This window comes from Ammospiza caudacuta, chromosome 3 (assembly GCF_027887145.1).
Source record: "Ammospiza caudacuta isolate bAmmCau1 chromosome 3, bAmmCau1.pri, whole genome shotgun sequence".
Taxonomy (NCBI): Eukaryota; Metazoa; Chordata; class Aves; order Passeriformes; family Passerellidae; genus Ammospiza; species Ammospiza caudacuta.
In genome coordinates this window covers 55,467,078-55,495,025 of record NC_080595.1, presented here as the reverse complement: position 1 = coordinate 55,495,025, position 27,948 = coordinate 55,467,078, and the positions used below count along the sequence as shown (strand labels likewise).

General features: G+C 38.4%; 1 protein-coding gene across 4 annotated transcripts in view; it reads right to left on the bottom strand.

Moving 5' to 3' along the window:
• Positions 1 to 27,948, bottom strand: part of ADGRG6 (adhesion G protein-coupled receptor G6) — a 110,519-nt gene that overhangs the window by 62,114 nt on the left and 20,457 nt on the right. For all 4 annotated transcript variants that reach the window (XM_058801320.1, XM_058801318.1, XM_058801319.1 and 1 more), the window contains exons 3-4: positions 5,290 to 5,631; positions 16 to 636 (exon numbers count right to left, since the gene is read on the bottom strand). In XM_058801320.1, coding sequence (XP_058657303.1) covers positions 16 to 636; positions 5,290 to 5,631 — 963 coding nt within the window. The remainder of the gene's footprint in view (positions 1 to 15; positions 637 to 5,289; positions 5,632 to 27,948) is intronic.

Genomic DNA, 27,948 nt, shown 5'->3' with positions numbered 1-27,948 from the left:
GCAAGGCATACTCACCACAACTCAAATTGTTTTCTGCTTTCAGCGCTGAAGTTGGAATACTCCAGAATTCATTTTCCCAGTCTACAATGTTCCCTTTCACATCGCAGCTGAGGTTGGCCAGTGTTTGCGCATTCATGGTGAAATTCCAGAGGCGGAAGTTGTAAATGTCCCCATTTAGAGAGCTCACTTCATTGCTGTTAGAGCCCAGCACCAGCCTCCCATTTCCAGGGATAACTTTGTCATAGATCTCTGGACAGTCCACCACATGATAGGTGTTTTTGGCATATATACCTACAGTGCCCGAGAAGCTGTCCCATACAACACACAGCTGTTGAAAGGTTCCTGTGAAAAACTCTGCATTTCGGGGCAGTGCATTCTTAAGGATGCACTGTGTGCCTGAGATGGACAGAAAATGGCCTTTTGTGGTCTTCCCAAAGCTGAAGAGCTCTCTCAACAATGCATCAGTGTAGGAGAAAACCCTCCAGTCGTCATTGTCATCGCTGTTGCCCTTGGTTGCCTCAAAGCACAGTGTAAACTGTCTAAGCTCTGGCACTGAGACGGTCTCTGCCACAGACACAGCATCGATGTCAGGAACCTGGGGAATGATGACTTTCTGATTCCTCAGAGACACGGCAACTAGAACCAAGAGCAGACACGTAAACTATCAAAGAAAAAATTCATCATATAGGAATAAAGGCACACTGGCAGCAGGGGTTAAAGTAACATTCATTAAATCACACATTCATCAGGTCGTTTTTATCACTGTAATACACCAGAAGCACTCACCAAGGGGAATCTGACTTGGGAGTGAACTCAGCTGAAAATATGCAGTGGTCCCTTCAATGTCACAGAGAAGGCTGTGTGACACCCAGCTAACAACCCCCTAAGTTGTGTTAAGAGCAATGTTAGGACATATTACCTACAGACCTCCAAATGTGCTTCAGCTCACTTAATAAAAATTACTTCTCATTCATCTAGTAAGGATGCATTAAGCAATGGAATAAACCAGTTATTAAGCAATGGAATAAACCAGTTATTTGAAAAACACAGTATGACGTGCTTTTAAGATATATTATTTAAATTACTTGTCTGCATTACTGCATTACACCAGTGAAGTTCGAGCCTTTCTTCTTGTAAATATCGCAATAGAAGAAAGGCCCCATTACATTCCTTGGCAAACTGAAGCCATTTGTTGCTGAATTCAGCTAATGGGTATTTCTGCATAGTATTAGGCATCTTCTCATTTTGTCTCCAGCAGCTTTCTGGTCGAATACTGAAATTGTGTGCTCATGAGTATTTCTATGCAAGCTGTTCCCTATTTACTAACAGCTGGGTCAGCAGTTTTGGACTTTGCACAAGTATCTAGAAATTTCTAGTCCTACAGCAATTTATATATTGCTGTTAGAATATTTAGGCAGAATTGCTTTAATTGTTGTTAAGTATGCTCATTTGCATGGGCAAAATAACAACCACTAAATGAGAAAGTATCGCATGACACATACTTTTTCTCCATAAGTACATGAATGAAAATTCTGTTCACTGTATTTCAGAGAGCACTGTTTTTCAAAAGAGAGCGTCAATGTGCTCAGTTTTATTGTCACATTTATGGCAGCACAATTCTTACAGCAAATTTCTCCACAGAAAAGTTTCTGGCTACCAGACGTGCAAAGGTGTCTGGTACAGATTGCAACAGCCCTCGGTTTTATTCTGACTCCTCAGTTCTGCCTCAGACCCATATCTCCTGCAAATGTCTGCTACCTCTTACACATTTTCACAGTGCATATGCTGGAAATGAAACTCTTTCTTGCAGAAGGTGAAAAATAACTGCCACAGTAGTTAATTCCCAGTCTCCTCTGGGATTTATCAGTGATGTCACGACACATACACTAATTACTACACCTATTCTCTTCTCAGATTGAAACAAAACGCTTTCAAACATGAGAGTGAGACCTGAGGGAAGGGTGACTGTCACGTCAAACCCAGGAAAAGACACAGATACATGGTATATAAAGATTCTGTGTTGTCTGAAGTACTGCAAATTCCCTTTGCCAGCTGCTTGCAAAGACTCTGAGCTCCAAACTACCATATTTGGATATACACAAGAACATAATTTGACCAATATATTACATAGTAAAATAACATAAAGCATTGCACATTATCTGCCAACCCAGCAACTACATAATAGGAGGGAAGAGAGAAAAATACTGGGCTTTTATAGTTACTGGATTTACTTCATAGATTTATTTTTCTTCCCAAGGGAAAAAACATGCTGTAACAATTTTATAGATAGAAAATGCGTTCAACTCTCCATTGAAAACAGGGGCATTTTTTTAGCTGGTTAATTATACCGTAAAAGCTCCTTTACGTAACATGGAAAGTGTTCCAGAAGAAGCGTAAGGATTCAAGACTCGAAAAAGAAGAAAGCTTATTCACATGGGCACTATCCAGACCAGGTGGTCAGAAAAGTTATGGACCACCTGGTCACATTTAAACAGTGCAGAAAGAGAAATAAATGGACGGACTTTGCTCCTGTACTGAAGATGTCTACTCCATTTTGCTGAATTCATTGTACAGATTTAACCACTGGCAGCTTCCCCATATACTGAAAAGACAAAACTGACAAGTATTTTGTCCACATGTAGAAAACCGAATCCTGCCATCAATATTAAGAGCAGATCACTTTCCTAGTTGCTGTGGCAGAGTCAGTCATCACACCAATTAATTTAAATGTTAGTATCAGAGAAACTAGTTATTCTCTGAGGAAGAATATACATATATTCTTGGAATACTCATCCAGGTGTTTCAGAATGCTTTCAGAATGATGCTAAATTTTTTCTCTCAGGAAGATCCTGAGATGAGCTCAGCTGTGTAGAGGATGATGTGAATAATGCCAGGGTTGTGGGTTTGATCCCTGTATGGGCCATTCACACCACAGCTGGACTTGACGATTCTTCTGGGTGCCTTCCAACTCAGAGTGTTCTGTGATAACTGGATTACAATGGGTATGGGGGTTTTTGACAAATTCCCTTATAAGGAACATACAAACATCTACCTTACTTGCATCTCACTGTCTCACATCTTATACACCCCTTCACGCATAAGCAAGCCAGGAGTCATTGGCTCCATCTTGCAGGGAACACATGGTCTCCTGCTAGCTGATGGGCTTTTCAGTACAATTTGGTGCTTAAAAGGAGCCTTCTGCTGTTTCTAGCTCCCCAGCTTTCATCTTCCCTGTCTCTGAGGCTGGAAGAAATGTGTCAAACTTTAATGAGGTCTGCAAGCGTCCACATACAAACTATGTTTGGGGGTGTTTTGATACTACCTCAGCAAATTGTACTTTTAATTTGGGCCACTGCAGTCCTGTTTAACTGTATGCTAAATTGCCTTGAGCACCTTTTGGTGACTAACTTCTACTTACTGGTAGAGTTATTACTTACAGTTAAGTGTTACTAGGAAATGATTTACCATGACAGCTCTTCAGCTGGTGTAAATTGAGATAATTCCCCTAAGAATGACATAGCTAGATTGGTTTACTGCAGCTGAGGATATGGCCTGTCCATCTGCTATTGGTGTGTTGCAGGAGGTGGCAGGCAGGAAACAAACATTTGTGTGGGTGGCCAATTTGGTATGTACAACAGGACTCTGGAAAACTCAGTTTGAAACTTAAATAAAACTGAGCAGTCACACAAAACTTGTTCTATTCCCCAACTATTCCCTCCCACAACTCACTCTCTTATGCCTGTCTTTCCCCACATGTATTTTGTCTTGTATACATGCTGCATATTAGGATGTTTGTATCACTAATGTATTTTAAAACTTCATTTCTAGATAGCAAATCGTGTGTCTTAGAATGGCCTTTTACTTTCAAATTTTGCATTACTTTCTGAACTTCAAAGTGGAACAAACTAATTTTATTATTATATATAAAATATCATTTCTTAGAAATGGAAAAAAAATATAACAGCATTCCCCTAGTTCTGGTAAACACAGCTGAGGTCACCATTGCATCTTTTAATTCCAATTGTAACTCATCTCTTACAGTGATACTTAAACATTAAAGCATTAAATATTTTGCATAATCTGACTGCATGTTTTTTTTTATGATCCACTTGATTTTACAACTTCTTACAATACAGCAAGAGTTTTGTTTAATTTTGTTAATTTGTTAAATAGAAAGCCTTTTCCAATAGAAGCCTTTCAGAAAATTTGCTTTGACTTTCATAAGAAAACAGGTGCTCCTACAGTTATTACTACATTATTTTGTCAGCATGAAAGGACCTAAAGATAAGTAGACCCATTTTGTCAGCATGAAAGGACCTAGTAGAGGGAAGTATTTTTAGCTTCCCTGTGATGTTACCTTTTTTCTTTTCAGGACTGCACACAGATTTTGATGACATAATCATGTCTACTTTTGTCTTATGATTCCTGGGATTTACTATCTTAATTATATGAAATGTGTAATAAATATTTTTAAATAATCATGAGGAAGATGTGCTTGTGACTGAAGAGAGAACAAGCAGAACAAACTAATTCACCATAACCTTGAAGTGGAATGAACAGTGAGCCACACATGGGGCCTGGCAGTGACTGTCCTAATGCCCTTCATTACCTCACTGCCCTTTACTGTCTAGTTAATTCTAATTAATGCTCCAACCATAAATTATTTGTACACTTGTCTTCTAGGGAAGAAAGCATGAGTGTCTTTTTAAAACCTTTAAAACCCTTGTTACATATTTAGGGAAGGGAAAGCAAGGTCAAGGAACTGGGATGACAGGTAGCCATTTTGCAATGTCAGCTCATCCCTAGGAGTTTGTTCCAGAGGCTGGATGAACCCTGAGAAGTTCTGCTTTCTGCACAAACTTCTCCCCACTACTGGGAGTTACACTGGGCCACAGGACCAGGCTGATCTTTCTGGCTTAACAAAGTCGCCTCTCATGCCCTCCTTTTAGGTTCCTCTGTCCCTCTGCAGGTGTGCTGACCTGAAAGACACCTGTCCTGCTTCCAAATCCTCCAGCATAATTTGGCAGGGAGAGAACTGTCAGGCCTAAAATCTTTGCATGTGAAAGGTTTTACTAACACACTTCTTGTCGTGTCCTGGAATAAAATATCTTTGATCCACAGAAAAATAAATTAACTAATAAAAGATACAAGATAACCCTGTAAAGTGCAGCCTCACCCATTCATTCTCTTCTTATGGAGGACTTGATTTCTTTGAGAAGTCATTCTAATCCTTACAGGACATTTCCTTATAACATCTATAATGGGATGAAATGCTTTGGACTTACTTACTTCGTACATAGCTGGCATTAAAACCTTTCTTTTGGATACTGAAGTCGCTTTTAAATGACACAATCATTTCATTTCCGGTAGAATTATAGGATAATCCTTTGGCAGTGATGCCACAAAGGTTCATTGGGCTTTCTCCATTGTCTAATGTCAGTGAATCATAAATGCAGCCTGGAGCTTCTTCAATGTCGAAATCAATAAATGTTAGCTGGATGATAAATCCATGAGGCGCTCGGATGATCCACCTGCACGCTTGGCTGTTGGGATAGTCACTGGGGAAGCATGGCGAAGTGAAAACCCCAGAGGGATCAGTCAGCACAGTCCTACAGTCATAGCATCCATGAGCTGACAAGGAAAACAGAGAAAAGCTGGAGGTCAGGCAGAGATGTAACTTAAAAGTAAAGTAACCATCAACACAAGAACTAAATGTATGTCTGTACATAAAAATAGAGGTGGGAGGAAGAAGGGCAGAAAAAGGCCTTGTTTCTAGTGGGGAAAATGTTGGAGGAATAGCATAGGAAAAGCATATTTTATGTAAGAAATCCTATAGCAAAGAAATATAAATTATATTGCTAAACAATAATTTGTACACGTGACATATATATATATATATATTTACCATGCATATTGGCCTGATGAAGGCAAAGTAAAATCAATGTTTTTCAATCCAGAAAGGCAAATAGTAAAACTGCAACTTCTAAAAAGATTACTGGTATCATTCACATTTTTTGGCTGCTGGTCTGAGTGTAGGTCATCCCAACAGCTCTATGACATGCTGTTGTTTCCAGAGAAGTGTCCCTGGAAAGGAGCAGCACAAGAGTTGGGCTGAAGAGCAGCAGAAGCAGCAGTCCCTGAAGGTTAGTCATCTGCATTTCCAGCTGATGCATTCCACATCACCCAGAAGGGTAGCAGTGAGCTACTGGCTTTTGAATCAACAGTAAATTACTGTGTCCTTCCCATGCTGACTCAGCTCCATTGACATACTTGTGGCAGTCAGGCTTTAAGAAATTCTTACCCTATTTGTCATACTCTTTTGCTCACCTGCTGTGTTTACTCATGAGAATTTCAAGCCCAGTTAGTGCCCAGGGTTGCATTTCTTGTTTGGTTAACATTTGCTCGTTTATCATATATTTACTTAGTGTATTATACGATATTATTACCGTGAACTGCCTGCTGCTGAAATCTGTAACAGTTTGCCAAAGCAGCACTGAGAAAAATAGGTGGGAGCTGAATATCACCAAGAGATAACCAAGGAAACTAACTGGCCTATTTATGCTGAATTATTTTGCAAACATTTCATCAAGCCACAACCCCGTGTTAAATCCTACAAGGATGAAAAAACATGAATTATTAGTTGCTCAAACTAAAAACAACCTAAAAAGTTGTTGAGTGTAAATTACATACAGAATAGTTATAAAATAGGAATAAATGCAATTAATTCCCCCAAAGAGCCCTTGATGTTTCTTTCCAGAGAGGGTCCTTGTATTTTTCAGTCACATTTGGCCTGAACAAATGGACCCTGACTCTGTGAGGTTGCATGCCAAAAATGCAGTTTACATCTGCAGTTAGAATTTAGAGGTATATTTTAAAAAGTTTTTATAATTTTTATTTGCAAAGCATGAATTCATATGGCCCCAATGAGGTAAAGAGACTGTCTGGGCTCTCAGAGCCAAATGCAGGCTCGTTACACTAGGAAAGCTCAGTGGGACACTTCTTTGTTCAAGTGAGAAAAAAATGTTTTCTGAAAGATTTACAGGTAGCAGTGGGAAGCAGAGGTGGTCCTGGAATTCAAAAACTTGATCTGCGAAGTACAAACAAAAGCCTACCCATTTTTAATTTCCCTGCAAATCTTTACAGTCAGAGGACTATGCTCACCTGCCCTGCAATCCTGGTATTCCATTTATTAACCAGAGAGGGAATATTTACTTATTAGTGATTATAAATCCTGCAGTTGTACAAACAGATGACAGCTTCATCCCGTGGATTTTGCACAGATAGGTATCAGCTTTCAGGGAAGCACCTTAGACTGACACGAAGAGGGGCAGGAAAGCATGCTGTGTGCCACAAGCCACTGCAGGCAGTCTCCCAGTCCAGGGCAGTGAGCCCCTACAGGGCAGAATCCCTGTAAGAGGGCTCTGGCCAGAGCAGTCTCCAGCTGGAAGGCTCCGTGATCCAGGATCCTGACTGCCAGGATGAGGGCTTACAGGGGCTGGGGATTTGGCAGCACACCTCACTCACTCTCCTTCTCATTCCTGCCAGAGAAACAAATGACACAGAGCTCTCTGGGCAGATGAGAAGTTTCCTTGGGCACTCAGATGGACTTGAAATGAGGGACTAAGGTGTTAAGTGATGTAAATACATACAGGAACATGGGTGTTAATGTACACTGGTTAAAGTACACTTGTGTTAATGTACACTGTTAATGTACACTGGTTAATGTACACTTGTGTTAATGCATACTGGTTGATCCCAGGACACCTAAAGTAATCTTGAGGGCATTATAAGATATTGCCAAACCAGATAAAATATGCAACTTGTCAGTAAAAGTGTATGTCCTTAATTGGTAGAATATTACACTCAGCCTGAGACTGGAAAAGTCAAATTTGTCCATCAGAGAGAACTCTGATGTTCTTTGTGTTTATTAATTCTATTGATCATCTGCAACCAAAACCAGGACTCAGCTTTTGTATTTATCTCTGTCTTTTGAATATTTATCATTGTTACTAGGCTGCGTGAAAAGAAAAAGCCAGTACATATAACAAAAAATACTCTTATCCCCGATGTCACAGTAAATATTAATAATTTAATCTTTGCAGAAATGTATTCTAACTTTATTACATCCATATTGTTTTTTTTATTTTACAGAAAAAAACCAGGTATTTTCCTACCCTAAATTTAGGTAGGAAAACAATTGCTCGAAACTTTGCATGCACAGAAGAAACAGATTTGGTAAGTAAAATGGTTGGGTTTTTGTTTTAAGTGGGTTGGCTCCATTTTGGTATAGTAGCTATTCTGTCCATGACTGCAATTTGAAGGAGAAATATCCTGTTTTCATGCAAATGTCCACAGTAGTAAGTAAAAAGAAAAGAAAACAAACAACAAAACTATATATAAACAGAATGGCTTAAAATGGAACGTTTTGCACAGCTTCTCATGAGACACTTATTTTTCTATAAACATCACCTATTTTACTCATTAAAGAGAAAAATTGCTGTGGCAACGTTAGGCTGTCAGCCAAAGCTGACAGATATTTTGCAATCCCATTGGCCCAGAGCTGTGGAGAATGAATACTTGTTGCAATACACACCACAAACATTTCTAGAAGCAATCCAAGATATTTTATTGATTTTAATGGGAACAAATTTAGCTATGATATTCCTGGTTAGGAACCCCACATATCCATAATCTGCCTGTCAAGTAATTTTCACCACCATAGACCAAAGGAAACTCACTGTCTAAATATAGTTTATACAATAAAAGCCTTTCTCTTTCTCCCCCTCCATTCTTTCCCAAATCAAAATGAACACCCCTTTCAAATAGTGAAATCAAGCACTTAATTTCAACATTTCCTAAAATGAAAGCTTCACTGGGCAATTCATTTGTTTCCATCATAAGAATACACTGGAGTATGGCATCAATGTTTTTTCTGCATCATACTCATACCTCCCATAGTAAAGAATATTGAACTATTTAGTGTGATACTTCAACACAAAACTGAAAAGGGAAATTAACAAATTCCTCTGGAGCTAGTTAGAACTTACACCAAAGTTATCTAAGTGTTTCAAAAATGCTAACTGACTTCAGAAGTGGAATAGACTGTAGGGGAAATGGCTTTTTCCTATCATGGCATAGAGATAATGGGCAAAAATGGAAAAACTTTCCACAGATTTTTGGTTCCTCACAAATGAAATAAAACTACTGATTTTCCTTAACTACTTTGTATTTGTACAGGGTTTTATATGTGCAAAGCACACTAACAATGACTTTAAACTGTAGCTGGGAGAGCACTTTGACAATCTGGCCAACTGTAGAAAATCAAAAAATGAGTATTTAGTGCCCAATGGAAAATTTGGGTGAAAGCAATTTGACCACTTTTAATAAGAACTTATCAGTAAAAGCAGGAATAAAATCCCATTTTCACAATTGCCAATTTTCCTAACCATGAAACCATTCCCTCTCTTCTAGTATTTTCCTGACTATTTTACATATATATCTTTTAACCTGTGTGAGAAATACCCTATCCTAGTCTTTCCTACACCATGCTCAATCATCTGACAACTGCCATAAAACTCAGGGGCTAAGGAAATCATATCAGACTCATTAATGATTGCACCACACAAACAGTCATGTGTACATGCAAACCTCATATCCTATTAAACAAAATTAATTGCCCAGCTTGTTCTGTCCACTGCTTTTGCCTCTTTAGAGTCCCAGCACTGAATTCCACCATATGAACTCATCAAGACAACTGCAAGTACTGATATACACAATTTCAAAAGCGACTTTCATGAGTCATTTTTGGGAAGCTAAAGCCACAGCCAGACACAGAGCTACAATGCCTAACTGTGGATTTGGGAAGGAAACAGTCTTGATGTAGTCTTATCCCATACGTACGTACTTCTCTTTTAAATTTTTTTTCTTGAATGACTAACACATTCCAGCATTTGCCTCCAAAATATGTGCTAATATTCATTCATATTTTTCTCTAATTTCTCCCACTTCTCTCCATTGTCATAGTTTACCCCTAAAACCTGTATTTTGTCCTATTATACTTAGCATTTCTTTCTCAGGCATGAGTTTTGACCTCTACCTCTCCATCTGCTTTTATTTCTCCACTTATCCAGCCTTGGTAAAGTGCTGGACAACAAATTTTGTTCAGCCAAGAATTTTTACAAGAGTGCAAAAGCAATCCAGTTTGGAACACTGTCTATTTCAGCCTTAAAGACCCAAATTTTGTGAAGGTTAGATCAAATGAAAACAAGGTCACTGTGGGGAAAAAAGCCTGTACTTGCAGTTTGTGCATTATCCAGCTTTTTTTTACACTAAGTTACACTTTGCACTGGAACTTTCTTTTCACAGCTGAAACACACAGAGTTTCCCACCTGAGAGGAGTGCAAATGACTCCACATGCTTAGGCAGTAGCACAGGATACCACTGACAACTGGGGTGGGTTGTATTAACACTACCAGTACTTTTTTAAAATACAATAAAGGGTTCCCTCATAAAACAAAATGCTTCTGGATTTCATTCTGGCATAAAATTAAATCTACTTCTCTCTGTGGATTATACAATTTTTATAGGAAAACATCCTGAAATAAACCTATGTAGCTCTGGAATTGAATTTTCAGAAAAAAACCCCAAATATTTTGTGTTAAGTCTAGTCATATTCAAGTGAGCAACAAAATCTCCCCTGCCTGACAGAATTAGGCCAATTCTAAGCCACAGAAAATCTTAGCTAGAGTGCCTAGCACTTTAGACATAAAAAAGCAGTACATAATTAATTATAATTTGCTTTCATGTTGACATCTGGGAACTTTTAAGCACTTTACATATATTTTAAAAGACAGTACTAACAAAGATAGTAATTTGAACTGAGAAAGAACAGGCAGGTGACACAGCAGAGGTACTTCCAAGTGTGTGGTGATGCCCAAAATAAAAGAGAAAATTTACAATCATTTCGTGTCACAGCATAAAAAAACACCTAGTTCGATGAACACTGGGTGGAAAAAAGTTTTCCTTTGTAAGAAGCAATTAATTGTTCAGGGTTTTTTCTATTTCAAGGATATCACAACACAAATATGGCCAAACATTAGGTTAGATGTATTTATGACTGCAAATAGATGGGTGAATGAGGTCAGCAATGGGCACACCTGCAGACAAGCAGAAGGGCCAAACCACCAAGATGTGGGTGGGCTGGAATGGCTACAGAACAAACAAACCCGTGTTATTCCAGCAAGACACAAACACCAAACCAAAAACAGCTATCCTATGGCATAGGCTTGGAGAGTAGCTTATCTTCACCTCAAAAATAATTTTGAATGTAAAGGCAATCTGTAGATCTAGAAAAATGCCCATATGCAAAGTGGGAACATATTAACTGCAAAGAAATGTCCCATTATTCTCTCTGAACATAAAATAATATTCTGCTCTGCTTACTCACATTTAAGCTAGTAATGAGATAAAATCTTTTCAATTTGTTTATGCAAAACAGGTAGCCTAGCACTCTTCTGGAGCCTCTGCAGACCAAACCATGTACTCTGCTCTCTGTGCAACCCACACTTTGATTGAGCTCAGTCTGGGAAAGTTCAAATGAGGAGATGTGGCAGGTTTATTTTTGCTTCTTTATTTACTTTCCGAATTGTAGAAGCTGTATGATCTCTCAAAAAGATTTTTATTCTGCTACACTATGCTGATAAAAATTACTATGGTCCACACCTAACTTAATGTTTGCAGCTACTGTAATTGTCAAATTAAACAGAAAATCCTAATTCTATTTAAACATTCAGATTTTAAAATAAAATAAAGGATTATCTCTGCAATAAACAGAAAGGAAGTAAGACTCTGATGTGTACAAAATTTTGTCCCTTCACAAACAATGTTACCAGGTTGAGGTCTACTGCTTAGAAATATGACTGTGATTGTGTATAAATGCAGATACCCCTGGATTTGTAATCATCATACGGAACAGTATCTACTATAGCATTTCTACAACGTTTCTACAACTTTTCTAAAGTTTCTAAAACATTCCTACAACAGCTCTAAATTTCCAAAAGTTTTGGGCAAATCCTATAACCTCACAGATATGCTTTGAATTTAAGCACGGACTTAAAATTCAGCAACTGTTAAAGTCCTTTTCTGCACAATGGTGTCTTTGAGTTCTGTACTTGAAGCTTTGCAGTCCTGTCTTCAGCCTTGCAGCCCCCTCAAGTCTGAATGGGGGAGCATGACTCCCTGACTGCTCTGTCTGAAAACCACTCGGGAGGCACCGCACAGACCCGAGCAGCGAGGAAGGCTGTGCCATCCTCCCTAGGTCTGACCATTTTCTTTTCCTTTCAATGAAAGGAATAACCACTGGACCAACATTGGTAAACATCCATTCAGGGAGAGAGATCCACTCTCAAACACAGAGCATGCTTATGGAAATGTGGTTTCCATGTAACTAGTAATGTGGATTGAATTTGGTGAGAGAAGGAGGTAGATTTTTTTACACCAAAATGCAATGAAATAGTTCCTTCCAGACTTTGAATTTCCTTACCAAATTACTTTATGCCTAAAGATCAGGAAAGGTAAGGTTTAATTCTATGTTGGCCATGAACTTCCTAAAAATGTCCTTTTATTCCCTGGCTTCCCTACTTAAAAATATAAGCATTATTCCTCTGTGTAGGGCTCAAACTCATCTCACCACCCTTTGTTAGTAGGATGTTACGCTAACTTTCAGCTCTGCAAAGGCATCAGTAGCAGGCTTTGATGCTGGACAGTTTGGGTGTGGAGAAATATATTTCACTTCACCCTTGAGTTTTTTTTACATTTCTCCAAACACTGAACAGTCAAACTGCAGGTCATAAAAATCCCAGGCAGCGTAGTGTGGGTCATCAAAAAATGGAACTTGGTAAAACTTAAATAATTTTTAAAAACTTAAAATTTAAATAATTTTCAAAATGTTTAATTTTTTAAAATATGTTTAATGATTTAAATAATTTTAAAATAATATTTAAAAATAATTTTTAAATAATTTTAAATCTATTTTTTATTATTAATAATAGCTGTAGAATACAAAGAATTCCCAACAGGATAAATATTACAAGTTTTTCTGTGAAATCATTTGCATAGATTCATCAGTAATATAACCAGCATATTTTATAAAATAAAATTTTATAAGCCTTATATGAGTGAAACTTTACATTGTTCTTCTGCAACACATAATCAGATATATTTTGCAGAGCACAAGTACAATAAAGTTGTAGTTAGCAAGAATCTTTTGAATCTGTGTTAGTCTTCATTTGCAAATGTGACTCTTTTGTTTGATTTGTAAGGAATCACTATTTTAAGCACTATTAAAAACTCAGTCCAGACCCTCATTCTGCATCATTCCCATTGCCTCATCTTCAGAGCACTCCTTGTACCCAGCAAGAATTTAAAGCCTCCATATTCCTGACTGGAAATAGCACATAACCCTGGCAGAGTCTTTTGTAATTCAATGAAAGACAAGATTGTGCTCTCACAAAATAATTCAACAATTTGGTTTTGGCCACTGAAGCCAGGAGACAAAGAGTGTACTATGCCCTGGCCAGTCCTATCAACTTGCCTTGCATCATCGTTTGCTGATGCATTATGTCCTGCAATATATGCTTTGAATGGATGAACTGGTTGGCACACCTAGGAATAATAAAATGTAAGGAAAAAAAAAAAATCTCCTTACAGGCTAGTATAGAGACTTATGTGAAAGTGTAATTGTTGTCTATGAATTCACTTATTATTTCTGCTTCCTGTTGCTCTAGCCCATATTGTTTATTAGGTTATTAGCAAATTATATTTGTCATCACATGGAATTAGAACTGATTATTTTCTCTCTTTTGTAAGACAAGAACAAAGCACTTAATGAATGAAATGATATGTGGCAAATTGAAAACTGATAAAAGACAATATTTTCTCTTATGTAACAATGCCAGCCTGTGAAACTCGGACCTGAAAACTATGAAAGCAGGGAACATAAAACTCAGAAAATGCACAGACATTTTCCCAAGTATCTAACAGGATCTCAGAATCCCTCCAGACATAAAATAATTGATGAGACATAACTGTAAGAAATTGTAAACCTCCAGGCTTATGTTTGAAGTTAATCTTAACTAACTACCCAGGAACAGCATTAATAGCTCCACCTTGGTTGTGGACACAGTCCCAGTCTCCTGCCCATATGGCTGCAGCTCAAGGCCAGCCCAGGCCTTCTCCAAACCCTTCCAGGGTACGGCTGAGCAGCCAGCACAGGTCAGAGGCCATTGCCAGCATGCAACCTGGATGCAGCTACCCCAGTTTTTGGAACTGTGTGCACTTGAGACACAGCATGAGCTTGGCTCTGAGGCAGAGAGCAGCCCTGGGCATGTCCCTTTCACTGGAGTAAAAGTGGCCACGGCACTGAGGGAGAGCAGACAAAGCCACGTGAGACCGAGCACAAGGCTCTATCTTGTGTATCTTTCATAGGAGCCAATTGAGAAGTTCTCATTAGTTTTGATGTTCCAACACTACACAGAAATCTGGGAGAAACAGGTGGTATTACATCCTGTTTCTAACATGACAATCAAAATTATCTTTCAGGATACGCTTGAAGTCAGTAGCAGTAATAATGTAACAAAAAAATCAGGAAGAGCAAAGCTTAATTTTCAAATCAGGTTAAGATTAGAAAAGCAGACATGAGAATAGTAAATTACTGACTTGGGAAGCATTTACCATGAACACAGGCAGCAACTAGCTACTACTAAATCCAGGAGCAGGTTTTTCACTAAAACCAGAAATCAGCAGAGCCTGATTTGCACTTCCTCTTGACACAACTGTGTAACATGATCCTACACTGAGATTATGTTATTTATTTTTTTCATAAATAAATATGTAAGCAACAGCTTGGCTTCTAATCTTTTCATTAAGCACACAGATGGACTGGAACTTTACACAGGTTTAAAGAGTATCATTCGTTCATATGCAGGCTGTTGACACTTTGGACAGGACATTTCAGGGAACTGACATCTTGACTTCTCAAGATTAACATCCTATCCAGTCCTCAAAGGAGTCATCCAAGTACTGACATTATCAGTATTTGTTATGTGCTGGATCTCTAAAACTTTATGAAAGTCTTGAAGAGGTAAGAGCTGAAGCTCTGGAGTGGGATGCCCGCACAATACAGAGACTATTAGAGATTCAGTGTGTTTCAAGATGCTCTGTATTGCCCCAGGCCCCATTTTATGCTGGAATTCAGTAGGTATTTATTTCTGTAGGGTTATCATTGCCAGTAAAATGCTCTGACCCCTCTTGATCACTCTAGCACAGATATCCTACTCCCTGACAGCAGCTGACTTTATCACAGCAGTGACTCCAGCAGGTTTTGATTGATCTGGGAAATTGAGGGAACCAGCTACAATAGAAGAAAATACGTTCAGAGCCAGGGTGGGGGCCCTGCACTGCCTGTTTCCCCTTAGTTGTTTGGGTTTGTGCCAATGAAAATGGAAGTGGAAACAAACACACTGACTGGGTAAATCAGCCCTGACCCATATGAGTGGAGTTCACAGTGTAGACAAAGTTATGGATTTCCCCCAGAGGGAGGGGGTAATGTGAAAATCCTGTGTTACACCCATTGTAACTTAAGAATATTTTCATTGGCATTCCTGTGATAATCTTATAAAAATAACAGAATTGACTTGCTAGTTTTGGCTTGAGCTGGACATTTTTTTCCACAGAGTAGCAGAAGTTTGGGACAAAGAAAGGTATTGACAGTTCAGTTTATATATGCTGGTTTAAAAGGCATTAACTAGTAAGTATACAGGTGAGTGCATTAAGCACATAAGCTAGCATACATGTAAGTAAAAGGAAAATTAAGTCAGGGAAGGAATAGGCTAGGAACAAGTGAGAGGTATTTTGGGAGGTTGCTGCATGTAACCTAATGTTTTTCAATCTGGGATCCACATATCACACTCCATCACAAAACGTACTAAGATTTACAGGAGGAATGGTGATCAAGAATGTTGTACTTTTGTCTGCTCCAGCCAGATGATCTGGCTGCTGGCTCCTAGCTGCTCTGCTGCTGCATTGCTACGATGAGGATCACATCCTCAGCTGGAGTAAAGCACTGGGTGCAGTTAGATCTAATACCAGGCTGCGCAAACTGAAGAGCTGTATGGCTAAATACATTCTCAGGTACCACTTGTGCAAAAACATCACACTTCTCTGGGAAGTAGTTAAAAAATTGAGTGGAAAAACAGCTGACAATCTTTTAGTGAGCAAGAGTGGTTTGTAGGAGCTTGAATTCCCACCAAACTGCACAGACATGGGTTAAAATAAGGTTACAACTAGGCACAGGTGATCTTGGTAAACTCCGGTCATACAGATGCACGCATTTCTTTTACACATACACTGGAAACAGACTAAAGAAGTTGTTAGGATTAAATTCTTGGGTAACAGAATATTCTGTGCAGTGAAAGTAGAAAATACTGCATTTACACCGAGTGCTTTACCCAGCAAATCCAACACACCCAATATCCAAAGCAGTTTCCATTTGATCCATGATACATTCAAAATGTTTTATTATTTATAAGAGGATAGGTCAATTGCAGAGTTTTCTTTCTGAGGCTTCAGTGATGGAATGTCTTTTCTGGCTGCTACTATCAGTATTTTGAATAGTCATCTTTTTTAAGTCTTATGAAGACCTCTAGAAAATATATGGTAGTAGGGTTATTGTATGGTTTGTCAATTATATTCTTCAAGCTTTGTCTGCTTACAGGTCAAATTTTGTGTCCAGATTTTTAAAATAAGTTTTTTACCTATTCCAGAAAATCTGGTATTGGTTACATGGATCTCTTTCAGTAGATGTTGAAACTACATTTTGCTGTTGTTTAACAAATTATAGAAACTATGAAAAATTACTTTACACTGGAATTCACTATTATAATAAAATACCAAGGCATTCTAGACATACTGGGAAACACCAACTCAAAACTGATTTCATACAGAGTCTGAAAGACTTTAAGCATTTTATTACTGTCCTCTCTGTGAATTTTCAAAGTAACTATTTCGGTATTATTTGGGCTACTTATATTTCAGTACTTTAGTGTTTTCTGGGTCCTTTTATAAAGTTATTAAAAATAGATACTATTGGTGATATATTTGTCTCATCTGATCTGCAAGATGTAGCAATCTAAGTCAAAAACTTCGGGATTTTTTTAACATTACAAATTTATAAAGAGTTTTTCCTATTACACACAGAAATATTCTGTTCTACTCCATCATAGAAAATCAGCCATTCTTTCACACTCCACAGACAATAATATTCCAAGTTAACACAATGAGTTCTGCCCAGACCAAACTGAAAAGATATCCCGAATAAGGATATCAGATATTTTCTTGTACACTTTCAATGGAAGTGTGAGGAGACTGGAAAAGGTTAGAGCCTCTTTGTTAAGCCAAGATTTCAACTTTTCTACTTCATTTAGGGAGTTTCTGGAAGTTAGTCCAGCTACACAAGTAAAAGTGAGATCAGAATTTACCTCTCAGTATTTTTCATTGATGAGAACAGAATAATGCCATGTACAATATGGCAGACTAATATCTATTGTGGTAGGGAAGCGTGTGCATTTTGGACATTTAATGCTACTCTGATATCTCTAATGCTGTTTTTTTCTCTATATTCTCAAGCAAGCCATTCATTATAATTTTGAATAATTTCAGTTATACAGCATCTAAAGCTGCTTTCTTATCATATTGTTTTTATCAGATGTAAAGATGGAAGGGATTGGCATACCTAAGTCAAAACAGTAATTCCTTCAGTGATGTATTATTAGTTTCCACCCCTGGTATGTTGGTGTATTTCTCTTCACATAACAGTTGAAAAGAAAACTTTGTGAACACAGACTGCAAAGTCTTGTGCTGACCAGCCAAGTGTCTCCTTACTGCTTCCATTAAGCTTACAGTGACTGATCTTTGTGTGACTATACCTGAACCTTTTATTTTTCATCAGTCTGGGCTATGTGATTTATTTTTCTAACCTCCATCCAGTACTGCAACTGCTCTAGACACTGAACTCCCACTGCAATCAATCAAAAATTCTCCCCACACATTCCAGCGCTTTTTCCAACACTAAAGCCTTTTTCTACAAGTTCCCTAAAGAAAAATATTCCACGGATGAATGGACTTCAAAATTTGGAATTTGATTCTGATCAAACTGCATACATTTAACTCCTTGAGTATGGATACTATGTGCCTCATCTCCCTTTTTGCATCTTGCTTCTTTACTGAAAGAAACCCCCAAATTTACAGGGATCAGATCAGAAAGAAATTATTAACTGTGTCCTTTTTTTTTCAACTATTACTGCTTATCACATAAAACCTGAAAATATTTTCTCCTTAATCAAGAAAAACTACAATAAGCTTGACTAAGTTTGACTTTAAAATCTCTCTGCTAGTTCCTAAAATGCTTTGTCTTGTTTTTAGTATTTGTCTTAAAGAAGAGGTTTACAGCTATTGGTGTGATGTTTTTTAAACATGTCTACAAAAATGTTAAACTGGTCTCTGTGTTAAAAACATGTACAGCACTTAGTTACACAATACTCTACAGCTTCAATCTCAAATACCATGAGAAATCAATTCTTAACTGAAAGAGGAATTCTGAAAATAGACTTCTTGTTTGTTTGGGGAAACTTCTTGTTTCACCAAATCAAAATCAGCAAGTTATTCAGCTTAATATAAGACCAGGAGTGTTTTCTTAGTCTTAAGAAAACTTGCTTCATGGGAAGGAATTTATTTTCTGTAATGGTTCTGCAGTCATCAGCATTATTTGAAAACAACATCCAAAGCACTGGCCATTTAATGGAAACTGCAGTTTTACAATTGACTTGCTCTGCAATTTCTGAAACCAAACCAAGCCAATCAAGCAAAGGAAACTTCTTTCATGAATCTGTTATTTACATATAAAGCAGACAGGAAAAAGGTATTTTGTTAGCTCTGGAGACACTGTTTAAGGAGGTTTTAAAAGATTAGGAAGTATAATGACAGGTGCACAGTGTTCCTTAAAATGAGACGGGAAGTGAGTATGAGAAAATTTTATGGCATCATCCTTCTATAACACTAAGTGAACAAACTGTTCTCTCTTAAAAATGACTATACACTCACATTTACAACCAAGTATTGTCCCTTCACTTGACCTTTAACACATTGTACTGCATTAATTGCCTTAACTATTCAATAAAGTAAGCCAAGTACTGGGTAGCTTCCATATTCCTTCTGTGTGAGGTTATTTTTTAAAATATTTTCCCAAAATATTTAAACTCTGCTGTTGTTTTGTGTTAACAAAGCTCTGAAGTTCAAGCAAGCCAACAAGCAAGCCAACTTAACATCCTCACTGTGCAACTTTTCAGCTGATCTCTCTAACAAAACCTACCTCCACACACACCAGCAACTGTGGTACTCTCCTTAACACCATTTCCAACACCACTTAATATTACATTTCAACTGTTTTTAAGGAAAGCCTATTTCAAAGCCACAATGAAAAAGATACCTTCTTATTTAGAGTTGGAGTCCATTTATCAATTTTCTGTCTCTGCACCCTAAATATGAACTAATAACAATATGAAAATAATTTGATTATCTAGACAGATTATCTGGACACCTCTGAGAATTGAAGCCCACTTTGACTGCAAGTTTTCTATTGCTGAAATTCTCAAACCCACAAAGATTTACTCCTTCAGGATAATAAGCCCTGGGTCTTCCAGTGATGAAGCCTGGCAGAGATCAAAACTAAACTGGACCTAATAAAAGGAGTAAATATGGAAGAGACACTAATCAAATTCAAATATTGAAAATCTGACTCTGAAGTCCCAAGAGACCTTAGAATTCCCACTGCTTTCACATTACTTACCTTTTACTATAGTTTTTAAGCACAATTACTCTGATTCTGCAGATACTGAAAATTTTAACATTCACAATACCGTAGTTTTTGAGCTATCATTTGAACAAACAATGTTGCAAGCCCAAAGATGGAAACATAACAGCACGGAGAGTATAAGCCTACTTCTCTTAAAGAGGGTGGGGGTTTTGTCTCCTGAATGTACATTTACTTGGCAATAACAGTCAATAACAAAAGTAAGGAGCAAATAGTTAAAAGTGAGTATTGACCAGAGGTTGATTATTATGAAGAGTTAACTGAAAGGTTTGGAGGGAGAATCAGAGAGAAATATCTCAGTGTTACAGAACAAAGTGATTAACAGAAAAGCAATTTGCCATGTGTGACAATAAAAATGCAGCAAAATATAAAGCATATGCCCATTGCTTTATATGCAATTTTGCTACCAGTATGACTCTTCAAAATGCACCAAGTAGAGCTGCAAGGTGTTTAACTCACCTCCTGCGAGAACAGAATAAAGCAGTGTTCTTGGGGTTCTCTTTTTTATTATTTTTTTTCCTAATTTTGCCTACACACTTGCTGTGTAAACAATTAAACTGCAAACTGTAAACTTGAGTTCATAAATGAACCCATCCATGACTTCTATCTCCGCTCTTTCAGTGTTTATCTCAGTGACCACTTCCCTGTATTGAAGATTTACTTCTGGGGCTATTGAAGCAGATCAGTGCAGTGTTCACAAGTGGTCTGAGAGTGGTGGGAACAGTGGCTATCTCCCACATCTGCATCCTATCAGACTGTCAAGTAGAAAGTTACCATGAACACCATTCACTGTTGTTCACCCAGACATTTTAGATATTTTATCAGAAGTGAAGAGGAACACTTAAAAATAGGAACTAGGGGCAATTAGTTTAGAAGTTCTGAAGAAGCAGGTTTGTTTAAACATATTAAACAAATAACATATCAAATACATCTATTTTAGTTCAACATTTAATGCTTAATAAAAGCTTTTTTCCTTTCATCATCCTTGGCCAGACCATCTAGTTATAGGCTTCATTCAAAACTCAACAGAAATGCTCTCACAGCAGGATTTGGATCACAGCCTTTAGACTCAAACATGAAAACCAATAATTGACAATAACAAAACCTCATCAAGTGACCTGAATGCTGGTACTACATAGTTTCTGTCAGAGAAACAAATTACCTACCTTAGGATCCTGACACACAAAGTTCAACAGAAATATAAAAGTTCCTTCAAGTGAACACCTAAAGCATGGGTTTAGCAAGTTTTATATGGAAAGCATACTACCTATGAGTGACTACAATATCTGACCAGAAAACAGCAGAAACAGAGGGGAGAAAGCTGTGTTTAGTCCTCTGCATTAATAAACCTACAGTGTTGGTTTTGAATTATTATTGAAGGTGGTACCTACCAGGCATACACAATGAAGAAAAAACCTGCAGAAACAAGAAATAATCTGAAAAATTGTTCCAACATCAGTGTCCCGTGTCCCTCTAACATATATTTGAATGCAGGAAGTAATAAAAACTGTAAGACAATGAAGCAGATCACAGTATTTTTATAGAGGGAAAGAAAAACATTAGTGCAAGGCTTCTTTTGGGCAGCGTGTTACCTTTATAGAGATAGTGTCAGAAAAGGCCAGACGTGGTCTAAAAACATATAACTGTTGTTTGGTGAGTTTTGGCTCTAACACAGAGTCCCAAAAGGAAAACTACAGACACTGAAAAGACTGCAGCAAAACACCACTCTACTTGCTAAGTCATTGTATCGTGGTACTCACAGAATAATGGATCAGAAAAAAAGCAGACAAAAGCGGACTTTATTCCCTAGTAGGGAAAGAAGTGAGGACTGTATCTGACTCTCCCTGCCTCCTAACAGTGTTTCCTTCTGAATATGATATACTATGTCCTGATAGGAATTAGGAAGAAGCAGATTAATGCTGCACTGTGTAGGTTGGAACCTGCTTTATAGACCTGCTTAAACACAGCTCAGCATACTTAACAAGTTGGTAAGTGTTCCTTGCCATACCATGAGGGTTTTTTTGCAGGGCATATTTTACTTATGGAAGCAAGAGAAGAATGAGTCACGAGTGATTTCATAACAGCTCTGCAGAAATTAGTCCAATGCCATGGCTGTAGGAGAACTAAGCTGGACAGACTGTCAAAGCACAGAGGAACAAGGAGAAAGAGTCAAAAACCACGAGCAAGAAGCACAGAGTAAAAAGGATAAAGCCTGTATAAACAGGAAATAAAGGAAGTCTTGCATTTCAACCTGACCATGGTGTCTAATTGCTATGGATAAGAAAAACTGAAAAATTCCTTTCACACTATGTACGTGTATAACCAAATAGTCATTTTACTCTACAGTCATGTTCATCTAAATCCACCTTGCTATTGTTCTGTAATAGCATTATTTCTTCCACAAAAGCCAGTGACTAAGCCCAGAACTATGGCAGACTCCCATGGTAACAATGGCAGAATTTTTAGGCAGGTCATCTGACTTTGGTCAGGAGTTCAGTCAATAAAACTTATTATTGCTCTCTTCAGGGTTTTTCTATTTAAGGACTCTCAGCTGTTGGGTCAATTAAGCTACAGTCAATATAAAGAGCTCCTTAGGGAGAGGATTCCTTCTTATTCTCATTTTCAGTTGACCCTAGAGCCGAGGTCTGCAAAACTGCTGGTCTAGAGTTAAAACTTTATTGTACCTACTTCCTTAAGAGACAGGCTATTCCAGATCTTCTAGCTCTTGTGAAATCTATTAATTCTATTTTAGTAGCTGTGTGGTTGGTACTAGCATCAATCATTGCAAGTTTTTCAGCAAAAGTTGCTGAGCAGTGCGTGCAAACCAACAGGGAACTCTTCAGTATGGCTCAGGATGGTTTCAGTACAGCTCTCCCACAGGGTGCATGGAAAAGCTGAAAAATGTTTTAATACCTGCAAGTGTTAAGTCTAATATGAATCTTATACCTGGTCAGCTGAGCCAGACATTAATTTGGTGCAGCAAAGAAAAACTGAAAAAACTAAAAAAATGATAGGTGTAATCAGCCTTCTGAAAAAAGTAGTAGAAAAAATATTCTGCAAAGTAATTTCTGATAAGTGTCAAAACATTTGATTGTTATTGCCTTTAAAACTTTCAGAAAACGTTTTTTTTAAATACTGAAGAAAATTCAAAACAATTATTTAAAATTTTGATTTTCATTTGATTCAAAATTTTGATTTTCACAGCAATTTTTTTCTCCATCATTAAAACAGTTAAGCCAATATTTTTATCCTGTTCCTTTTCTTTAAAATTAATACACCTTCAAGTTTCAACAAAAACAATTTTTTTTTGGGAGAAAAATCAATCTTATTTAATAACAGCAACTCAATTCCTCATCCAAATAGCTTTCCAGTAACTCTGACATCTTCTTAGTAGTTTTCTTAAGTGTTATTATGCAGCACATTCTGCGGTGAGACAGAGTGCTGGAGATCCATTTGTAGTATGAAAAGCTTTTGGGTGTGCTAGACAGCTCTCCTGCGACTCCCATGACTGCTGGCTTTTCTCCATCCAGGCAGTTCGGATCACCTCCTGTAGTCAGACTCAAAACTATTCAGCCAGAACAGCCAAAACAGGCTCTGACAGTATGCAGGACTAACAGCAATTACAACATTTTGTAGCATGTGGTAATTGAGTCATTATGATCAGGCTGCAACAACTACATGAAGGAAAAGTTCTTATAATAGCTCTGATGGTAACTGCTTGCATATTTCCTTCAGTCTGGACCAGTTATGAAAGCTGCAGAGCAGAGCTTAATGGTTGGCTGGAATGCATTCCTTCCGACAGAACCACTCTGGTACCTGTGACCTGCGTGTCTGCGAGGCCACATAAACAAAAAGGTGATGTCAGCCTGGTCTAAACACCTCTGAAACTGTGGTTACTGTTCCACCACTGAAGATACTACACTGCACTACTGAGTAGCAATGGTGGCAGTCTTACAACTCTTTTCAGAACGTCTTGTATGTCTGCTCCAGCCTGAACTCTAAACATAACTACAATGTAGCGCCAGCAGCAATTTTAAGCAGTTTTTAGTTGTGGAAATGGCAGAGGATTGTTTGTAAGTAATCAGGCAACTCCTAGATTCTTCACCAACTATGACTTGCAAACATTTGCCAGAAGTGCTTTCATTTATAACTAGACAGAGAATTGCACCTTTTCTTTCAAGCTTCCTGACTCTACACAAGTGTGACCTCTGAGGCAGCTGACAAAACAAATGCAAAATAATAACAGAGGCAAAAATATAAATAATTCAGCCTAAAAGAGCTCATCATACAAAACCTTCCAAGTAGGATAAATCAACAAAAATAAATACCACCATGCTTACATCCAAACCTTATCAATAGGGAAGAATGGTCTTACTTTGCCTGTCTACAGAAAAAGGGTTGTGAGGAAGGCGCTTCAGCAAAGTATATGGGAAGAGCGGGTTGAGTGATACAGGCATGATGCAGAGTTATCACCAGAGCTCTGGAACGTCAGCCTTGCAGTACCGACTGCTTGTAGCACTACAAGGTGATAAAAGTGTGAACCATACATTCACATCCCTTACCTAATGGCAGCAAGGCAACCCTACACCTTATGTAGCAGGACTGCAGTAGGTCTGCTACCCACAGCAGAATTCTGCTCAAAGCAACTCTCTGCTCTGCCTGAAGATCATCCTTCTTCAAGGTGTGTATCCCCACCAGTAACCAAAGGTCCAGTTTCACTTCAAAAGACAAAGCTGCAGCTATAATGGGAAATCACCTTATTCTGGTTGTAATCTGTGACTCTTAGCACAGATGCAATGTGAAATGTTATTATTTCATGAAAAATTATGACAATAAAAAATCCCATTTCCAGTCTACAAATATTTAACTTCACTTTGTCTCATAGGTAAATCTCCTCTAAGTCAATTTTGGTTTTCCCTGCCCATGAAAATGTTGCTACTTCATTTACAAGCAACAAGCTGCCCTGTTTTGAGAAAGCAATTACTTTACAGGAAGTAATAGCATCAGAAGTTTCTTGCCATTTGGATTGCTAAAAAACCAAAACTAGCACAACAGTGTTATCTTCTGCTTAGGGCTGACATCTGCATGGTCTTTCAAACAGAGGGGGTCTAAAAACCTCGGTGTCAGAACCAGCTGATCGCTGAACTGCCCACCAATAAGAAATAATCTATCCTTATATACAAGGATATGAGGAAGTCCTTTTAGGACTTTTAGGGAGAGGTAGGACATTATTCCTATGGCTACCAGCTCTGTACTGTGCAGAATAACAGGCTTGTTCCCTCATTTGTGAGAAAGAACTTATAGCATAAATAGTGGATTGCAGACTATCTTGGTTCCTTCTGCATCACAGTTTCTTTCTGTCTCTTCTCCATTTCAGAAGAAAGAAGAAATTAATCCATTCCTTCTGCAGTGATTACACTTTTCTCCCCTTCACAGTCTGAGGGAAAAACAGTCATTTGACACTTTCAACAGAGATTGAGAGGGTGGTCTAGCTATTCGTTGCAACTCAAAAGGTTGTTTAGCTAGTGATCACAGTTGTGAGGGATTATCACTCCAGTGAGCTGCTCGAAGCTTTCATTACATTTTAACAGAGGACCTGAAGTACCACTCAGTCCTTTCCACTGCTTGTCAACATGATCAAACACATGTTATTATTTTCGAGCCCATTTTTACCAGATGCAGTCTTAGTCTAGAGCACTGCAACAGGAGTGTTATTACAAGTCATACATCCTAAAGATTTGCTAATAATGTTAACACCTGTACAGTTTGCTGGTAACAGGCAGTCAAGTAAAACCAGCTTACCACAATTTTTCCCTCTGACCAGACCAGTGCCTTGGCTACCACAAAGGAGCTGTGGTACAAAAAATGCTAGAATTAGTGGACACCTGGATAAATAAAATCTATTTGGGGAGTCAACATGACTTCTGTAAAGTGAAATTTTGTCTTATAAACTTCTTGGAGCTATCTGCAGGCTTCAGTTGTGCTATGTGGTCTAATATAACCCCGTTGACATATTTCCCTTGGATATCCAGAAAATTTCTGGCAAAGACTTTCACCATAAGCTTTAAGAGCCATTAAGGAGGCATTGTATAAAAAGCAAAGTTTTGGCACGGACAAGTAACTGGCTAAGAAGTAGGGCACTGGTGCAAACTGGAAGGTGTAAAAACATAAAAAAAAATCACCAGCAGAGTCCCACAGCAGTCTTTGCTGGAATCTACACTAATTAGTGTATCCAGAAAGTATCTGGAAAAGCAGTAGAGGAGTACAGACAAAGTTTGCTGATGATGGAAAGCTGCTCCAGACAGTAGATACCTTGAAGGCAAGCTGTAAAGAAGAGAAAAAGGAGTCTCCTGTAAGACAGAGGGACTAGGCAATAAAATGACAAATAAAATTCAACATAGATAAGCATGATAGTGCCCTGAGTGCACTAAAAGCCCTTAATTGGCTTTCAGTTCTTGCTGAACACATGCTGTAGGTGTATCTGTCTCTGGCCTTTGTCTCTGGCTGCTCCTAACAGGACTCTCTGGATGCAGCCTGGACTTGCTTCAGGACCTCAGCCTGTCTATTAACCCAGCCCAGACATGGTGAGACTGCATCCAGCCAGTGAGGACCCTGTCTGTGCTGGGTTAGCCTGGCTTCCAGATCCTCCTCCACCATGGAGGAGGACCCACTGCTCCCAGCCAGGTGACAGCCCAGGGCACATGTGGATGTCCCAGCCTGGGTTTAGTGAAGCTGTTGAGCCACAGGAAGAGGATGCATGGGTGTGGGCTCTGGGTGGAGATGGCCAGGGCAAAAGAGGGAGTATTCAGCTACTCTCAAGCTGGGAAAGAGGCAATGTGATGGAGAACAGACAAAGATCTACAAAAGGTCTGTAGGTGACAGGGAAAAGAGAGATAAGGAGTACCTGCTCACTGTCATCACTTAGTGACCCTTTGTAATAGAAGGTTCAAAGGAGAACAAGGTGGTCCTCCATACAGCAGGAAATGGACACTTGGCACTCCCTGCCTGAGGACAGCTGTGGATGGGTGAGTTCAAAGGGAGGGGGCAACTAGCTGGCAGAAATGCATTGCAGACCAAACAAGCAAGCCACGCCAGCCTCAGTTAGATCTGCATTCCCAAAATGGAAGGAGTTGGAAACTGGGAGTTTTGAGGAAAAGTATCAAGTACACAGGCTTTGCTTTAACTCCTCTATTCCAGATGCCCAGGTATGAACACTGGGCTGGTTTGACCCCATCTTAAAGTAACAGACCCACATCTCTTCCAAGGGCAGATGGGTATCAAAACTTGTCCAGAGTTATAGGAAAAAACTGATTTCATACAATCTGTAATCTGAAAACTGACAAAGTTATTAGACATTTCATAATTTCTAGAAGACTCATTTGTCTTACAACTAGCTACATGTCTGGAGAGTAAGAAAAACAACCTCAGCTCTAAAGGAAATCTTTTTTCAATCTGCTGTCTTAAGGATTAGGATCCTTGTTCTTTTTGAGGATGTTGGCACCAATGTCACTAAGGAAGCAGGGGGTGCTTGGCACTGCATGCCAGTTCCAGTCTTTCATCTAACAGACTATCTTAACATCAAAGATATCCTACCCTTTACTAACTGTATTTCTTTATTTATTTTAATTATTGCTGAAGAAGTAGGAATCTCTCCACAAAGCTCTGGGCACCCTGCCATTAACACTGATACACAGAAAGATTGTATGCATTTCAGAGAACCCCATTTCCTAGAAAAATGCCACCTCCCCTCAAACCTCGGTCCACACTGAACTGCTCATCCAGACTAAAACACTCCCCAGGTGCTCCTTCAGAAACTAACACTGCAGAAGTAAAAGCCTTAACATCTTTTCCCTAGATAGATATTCTCTTGTCACTCTTGTACTAAAGAGTAACATTGAATCCTCTATTCCTAATGCCAAGTGGTTTTTTTTCCTATTTCCAACAGGACAACTCAAACCAATCACCAATAATCTAAAATTACATTGCCTTAAAAACAAACACAAAAAGCAAACAAGCAAGTTAAC